Genomic DNA, 7,200 nt, shown 5'->3' with positions numbered 1-7,200 from the left:
CCTCCAATTTTTCTTTTTGTTTCCCTTTAATCGGATTCGGCTGAGCCCGGACCGGACAAAAACAAATCCCCATCCGGGCCAACGTTTTTGGGCCGAGGCGAGCTAAGTCGGGTCGGTTCGGGTCGACCCGGACCTGCCCGGTTTTCGAGAACAAAGCAGGACAGGACCTGCCCGGGGGGAGGGGGGCAACATCCGTAATAAAACCAAAAAGCAGGCCCTTTTGCACAAACGGGACCTCTTTTTAACGGGAGCATAAAGCCGCTTTTCATTCCAGCGTCCCTCCTTGCTTCCTCCTCCTTCCCTGTCGTTCCTCCTCGCGTCCCTCTGCGTTCCGCCAGCTAACCGAAATTCCGGCCACCCCCGCCGGAGCTCCGCCGTGAAACCCTCTCTCCATCTCCGTCTCCGCCTCCGCCTCCGCCTCCGCCTCCGTCTCCGTCGCTTCCTTCCGCCGTCGCGACCGTAGATAGATGCCCTTCCCGCCCGCTCATGGCGAACAACCCGAGTGACGGCGCCAGCGACGAGTTCCTGGAGCACCTCCTCGGCCTCCCCAACTTCGCTGCCGCGGCGGAGGCCGGCCTCGCCCCGGGCGACGGGACCGGCCTGTCCGTCACCGCGGCCACCCCGATGATGCTCCAGCTCGGCTCCGGCGACGGCTCCGGCGGCCACGGCCACGGCCACGGCCATGGCCAAGGCCACTTGTCGGCCCTCGGCGGCGGGGGAGCGGGGGCGGGGGCGGCGGTGGCGGCGGTGGCGGGGGTACCATGGGGCGGTGTTCCCGCTGGGGCTGAGCTTGGAGCAGGGGAAGGGAGGGTTCCTGAAGCCCGAGGAGGCGTCCGGGAGCGGCAAGCGGTACCCCGAGGAGGTCGTCGACGGCAGAGCTTCGACTGTGAAAAACGTGAGTTGGTTAGCGAATTAAATTCTCTGTGCATTCTTTTCCTCCTCTTTAAGCTCTGTTCCGTAGAACAGAGGTTCAAGAGATGCAAAACAGCGATATTTCTCGCTGCTTTCATTTTTTTTTTTTGGTCTTGGCCTGTTGGTGTTTTTGTCTGCAAATTTAGTATGAGAATCGAAGCTATGTGGAAAGGAATGGTTGGGAAGCCTCTGCTGGTCGAGTATTGCTTTTATTTGGCCAAGTTGGTGATTATGCTGTTGTAGAATACGTTGCTTTATGGACAAAAAACATCTCGGCGGTTTTCTTAGTCGATGCATGCTTGTTTCTTTATCATTTCTTTAAAGAAATCAGATTTTGTCTACTTCTTTAAGTATGGGGAGTTCAAGAGAGTTCATATAAACTTTTTCTGTTCTCATCATCTCTGGTCCAGCTAAATAGCCGCATGTATTGGGTGCCGTATAATTTCATAGTAATCGTTTCCCATTTTTCTGATGGAGTTCAAAGCTGGAGAACTAATTATTTTTTCTTGTTTGCATTCTACTTGTCTGAACAGCTGCACTCCCCGTTGCCCAACTTCCCAGATGTTTCGCAAATGGCTTCTTTTAGGAACCGAGATGTGTGTTGATAGATTTCTATTGTTGTTAATCATTGGCTGACTAATTCCCATGTTTAATCTTCTGCTTAATTCAATTCAGCAGCAAGTTTTGCATTTAAAGCTTTATGGTTCTCATGGCTTCCCGTTATATACCAAGTTCCTGTGGGGAGCATGGTTATAAAAGTTACACTTAGGCAGGGCTTTCATAATTACACACTTTGGGGTAGATAGAACTTTCATATCTTTCTTCTCTCCACATACTTGTAGTGTATGACTTCGTTGTTCGGGGGGTACTCTTTTGTTCCTACGTGCATGACAACTGCTCATCAGGCTTTGAGGCAGAGAGCAGCTGCTAGTCGACAGAGATCTGGGCGGACAAGTGTACATGGTGAATTCTTACCGGTCAAGAAGGGAGTAGGATAGCTAGCCAAACCTTTAACTCTTCTTAAAAACTTAATATTATGAAGTATCCTGGTTCTTTTGATTGTTTGTATTGAAGTCCAATCTGATTGAGAAGGAATTGTCTAGCAAAAGAGACAGGGCCCCTCCAATTGCAAGTAGAAGTTGCGAGGGATAAGGTAAGAACATTGTGAAATGATAGACCCTAGTAGGCAAAGACTAAGGTCAAACTGATTGAGCAGAATGCAGAGCATGACGACTCTGGTGTCTTAAAAGACATTTCTTTCTGTGGCGTTCTTCGGTGATTTTCTCATTAGCTTGTATATATGTGAGTAACAATGTCAAGTCATTACGAGGAGTAAAATTTCAACATGGTAAAATGACCTTGTACCTTAATAAGTGTTATAAGTAAAGTAAAGGGAGCTGGTTGAAAGCATTATTGTAGCAGTTCCTATAATTGAAGGCTTTCAGAAAGAATCATCTACATTTAATAGATCATGTTGCATTCGGCATTTTCTTATTATGTGCTAAATTGTAGAAGAATAGACTGTGTTGGAAAAAGTTTTCGTCATGCAATTTGTTTTGGTTGGAGCATTGTGCAAAGTAAGCATGGATTTTATCTAATTCTGCTGTGTATGGTGTGTTTTCAAATTCTATATATGATCTGAAGGAAATGTTTCCTCACTGTAAACCTTCTAGGCAAATATTGTTAGTGATTTGACCGTCCTCTGCTGTACTATGGCTCTATCGCCTTGCTTCCCCCTTAGATTTCTTGTCTTTTCTTTCTGCAGTTTTTGTTTGTCTTTTTTGGGTTCGGATCTCTCTCTCTCTCTCTCTCTGCTGCACTGTTGAGGGCATGAAGTGCCAGTGCAACATAGTTCCTTCTCATACAACATTTTGTCCCTTTTTCCTGACAAGTTCCTTCTTTGTCAGGTGTTTCATGGACAACCAGTGCCCAACCCTGTTCCTGCAGCACCACATCCACCAGCAATGCGCCCGAGAGTAAGGGCTAGACGAGGACAAGCTACAGATCCCCACAGCATCGCTGAACGAGTAATTACTATATGCACTCGCCATATGAGATTGAGCTTCTCTGAGTGTTAGCTGACTGAAAAATGTGTTATGACCTAATCAAGCTCTAATATGCTTGAGCTGAACTTTTGACAAAGAATTTTTTCTCATACCTATAGAGAGCCCGAGAGGTTACATGCAAGATATTTATTTGCCCCGCTCATGAGGAGTGGCTACTTATCACTAGGTCTTCCAGCAAAATCAGATCATTTCTTCCATTAAGCGATTACCTTTTCTGGGTCTCTTCGAAAGATTTAGCTGCTGGTTGTTAAAGTTTACATTGATTTAGAATAGTTCTGTCCTCTGGGATATTTTACAAAGAGAACCTTCCCTCTCAAGTTGAGTTCATCTAGCCATAGTTTGTCGTGCTTGCTTGTCAAATGTGGGCATAAGGTGCATGGGGACTTGTGCATTTATGCTCTTCTACCGCTAATGGGATTCGAATTATGAATCTGTGGGGTTGACAGGAACAGCCGGAGAGTTCCATAAATGCTGGCCTTTAAGCTATTTAACCTTGCTTTTATAATTTTAGTCTTGGAAAGAGATGCGTCTATTCACTCTGCTTAAAATTTTGCACACCCTCTTTATTGTGAAACTGCGCCAACATTGCTTTGTTGTTCTTCTGCAGTTGCGGAGAGAGAGAATAGCAGAAAGGATTCGACAATTGCAAGATCTGGTTCCAAGTGTTAACAAGGTTTGTATCTCTGTTCTTAGATCAGTAAGGATCTAAATTTTGGGATCCTTGCTCATTGTTCAGTATTATTTTCTGCTTCTCGGTCTGTTTATTGTTTTTGTTTGGTCTCCTCTGTGCTTGAAGAAAGGATAGGCTGTTGTCCTGTTATGAAGACAGACAAAAAAATATAATGAAGGGAATTTTTATATTGAGGTTATGATGCCAAATCAGTCTTAAGAGTTTTCTTAAGAATTAAAAAGATTCATTGTTGGCTTGAAAAAGGGATAAAGAGAGATAAGACTTTGTGGAAAGTGTTCTATGATTTGTAAATGTCATGTGGATCGAACCCAATACTAATTCTCTCAGACCTTCAAAAGCAAAAAAAAAAAAAAAAAAAAAAAAAAAATCCTACTAATACTCATTAATTCTATTTTCATGAATAGCTCAGGTTTTTGCTTTTAATTGTGTGTAATAGGTAAAGAGATTGGGACATTATGGATGTGTCATCATTTATGGGCGTTATCTTATTTTCTTGTTTCTCCAAGCTTCACCTAGTGTCGTAGACTTCTTAAATTTGAGTAATTCGAAATTAGCTCTATATCTTCCCTTTTCTTTTGGCCTCTCTGCGCATTATCCAAGACAGGAAATTTCTTCATCCTGTTCAGAAATAAATAATCTCATTAATTTCATTACATCGTTCTCACTGATTATTGCAGCTTTTTCGACTTGGGGCTTATACATGTGGAGTAATTATTAATCATTTGCTTTGATCATGCAGACAGATAGAGCTGCCATGCTTGATGAAATTGTGGACTATGTGAAGTTCCTGAGGCTCCAAGTTAAGGTAAACTAGGTTCCTGTTCCTTATGATGAGATTCAAGGGTATTTTCTCTTTTTTGCCATTGAACTTAACAGGTTGAAACTTGAAACACCAATTTCATTGTCTAATTTTTGGTATTTGATTGATGGTAATGTCTCTTGGAGGATCACTTTCAATTTGGTTAATCGTGCACTTAAACTGTGTTTCCTCACGTGGCAACGCTTTTTGTGCTGAGGATTGACTTTTACTTTGTTAAAGATTGATGTGATTCTTTTAGATTAACCCACCTTTAACCAACTGTAATCCCTTTTGAATTACTGAGTTGCCCTTCTACACAGTTTCTAAGTTAACTTACTGTAAATGTATAATTTTGAAGTCCCATCTTTTGAGTTTTGACTGAAAAGTTCAGGCATTGTATCATAAGTTCCTGGGAATGAACTTCATCTTTTTCTATGGACTCGCATTAGTACAACTTTTACTGTTTCATGTAAGTGAGCCACATGATAGCTTATTTATGAGTTGTCAATGGCCGAAGGATGGTATGGAATTCAAGAGCCTGAGTATTTTTTAATTACCTGTTCAGGTTTTAAGCATGAGCAGATTGGGCGCAGCTGGTGCAGTGGCCCCACTTGTGACCGACATCCCACTATCATCAGTCGAGGTGACAAATTAGAAAAATAACCATATTGTCATGATCATTTCTTTGTCTTATGATGAGCTTCTGAAGTTTCTACTCATCTTTGTCCGTAATTTAGGAAGAAGGCGGTGAAGGTGGAAGAAACCAGCCAGCCTGGGAAAAGTGGTCGAATGACGGCACGGAGCGGCAAGTTGCTAAGCTCATGGAGGAGAATGTTGGCGCCGCAATGCAGTTCCTTCAATCCAAGGCTCTCTGCATCATGCCAATCTCTCTAGCCACCGCGATCTACCAAACTCAACCGCCCGACACCTCCTCCCTTGTCAAGTCTGAAAGCAATCCACCATCCTAGACCAGCCACAACACAGGCGCCTCCCCTTTTTCCAGGTCCCACCAAAGGCTCAAGACTTAAATGCTCCTTGGTCCCCGCTTTAGTTTGTCCCGTTTCTACACCTTCAAAAACCAGTTGATGGCCCTTCTTCCTTCCTCAAATTGCAATCAAAGTCAGATGCCATAGCCCTTGCTTTTCTGCCCTCTCTTTAAGCTTTTCGCCCGGACAGGTTCAATGTCAATGCCTAATAAAATACTAGCAGGCCCTTCATGTCTTTGCCAAGTTCAACTAAAGGAGAGATATTCAAACCCTCACTTGATATGCTCTCTCTCTCTCTCTCTCTCTACCGATAGAATATGCTTAGTGGAGAATGATGTGAGCGACTTTATAGTGGGTGGGGGCTCTTGTTTTTCTTGGTAGTGGGTCGTGGGACCTTGTAAAAGGGATTGGTTGTGTAAAGTACCATTTGTATAATGTAATGCGTAATGTGTTCGATGAGGGGGAATGGATTGCTTGGTAGAAAATTGAGAAATGGATAGAAAAAGGTTGGCCCTTTCGCTGAGTGTTCATAGTCCAAATAGATCTTGATGGTGCTGTTGCCCTACTTTTCGGGCAGCTTAATGAGGGGGGCGCGTGGGTGGGATTGTTTCGAAAAAAGTAATTTTGACTTGGCCTTTTCTTCAAGGAAAGATTTCTTCTGTGTCATTATTGGGAGGTGAAATCTTGACAAAAGAGGACAAAAATGGGGTAGTTGAGATTTTTTTTGAGTTTTCTATTAACGGATGGCTTGATTTGTTTCATGGTGGAGCATTTAGTTCGGTCAGTCCCCGCACTCTCCCAATAATAATTGAGGATTGAGAGAGACTGGTTTGTTGTTGTTGTTTTTTTTTTTTTTTTATGATCCGAAAATCACCGTACAGTCGGTAGCCGGCAGCCGGTAACATAAATCTGGGCCCATCTCCCACGGCACCCCACTTAAGTCGCACAATAGGAGTGAGAAGTTTCGAACCTCTCCCCTCCTAGATGAGGGTCCTAGATGAGGGAGCAAAGCGCGAATCAACTCGTTCACAGTGAAGTAGGTAAAAGGAAGAAAGGAAAGCCAAATAAAAATATTAAAAAATTAAAGGAAACAAAACAATTATACAATCTCACTTGTTCCCTGTTGTGATTTTCTTTTTTTTCTTTTATTATTTGGGGGCCAATCCCACTTTGGTTGAAGAATGCGTTTTGTAATAAAGAAAATGGTTAATACCCCAAAAAATTTCAAATTGGTATACTCGTGATAAATTTATTTCAAATTAATTTTTTGACCATTATAAAATTTAAACTGATATATTTTTGACAAATTTACCTTAAATTAGTATAATTATGACAAATTTATCATCTATTAATTTTCGTTAAATTTTATTGTGAAATTACTAATTTAAATGATACGTGATAGTTGATTAGTGTATTTTTTTTCTCCATTTGTTATAGTTATACAATTTTTGTGATTTTTCATAATATTAATTTAATTTAACGGGGTTATATTTGTCACAAATTTATCAATTTGAGATTTTTGGCAATCAAATAAATTAGTTTGTAATAAATTTATTACAAATATATCAATTTAGTTTTTTTTTCTTTTTTTATAATCAGTCAAGGCAAATTTGTCACGAGTACACCAATTTGAAACTTTTTATAGTCAAAAAATTAGTTTTAGGTAAATTCGTTACATATGTATTAGTTTGGAGTTTTTCAGAGTATTAACCCTAGAGAAAATTACCTTTCGAGTTATTTTCAATG

General features: G+C 41.6%; 1 protein-coding gene across 1 annotated transcript; it reads left to right on the top strand.

Annotated features, from left to right (window-relative positions):
• Positions 1 to 259: 259 nt before the first annotated feature.
• LOC104427410 (transcription factor UNE12) lies at positions 260 to 5,970 on the top strand. Its single transcript, XM_010040507.3, is given in 8 exon segments — positions 260 to 750; positions 752 to 895; positions 1,446 to 1,508; positions 2,820 to 2,939; positions 3,586 to 3,651; positions 4,409 to 4,474; positions 5,034 to 5,111; positions 5,206 to 5,970. Coding segments are annotated over 8 exon segments (1,032 nt in total). The 5' UTR covers positions 260 to 486; the 3' UTR covers positions 5,437 to 5,970.
• Positions 5,971 to 7,200: the final 1,230 nt, after the last annotated feature.

Source organism: Eucalyptus grandis, chromosome 2, assembly GCF_016545825.1.
Source record: "Eucalyptus grandis isolate ANBG69807.140 chromosome 2, ASM1654582v1, whole genome shotgun sequence".
Lineage (NCBI taxonomy): Eukaryota > Viridiplantae > Streptophyta > Magnoliopsida > Myrtales > Myrtaceae > Eucalyptus > Eucalyptus grandis.
This window is presented reverse-complemented; position numbering and strand designations above follow the sequence as displayed.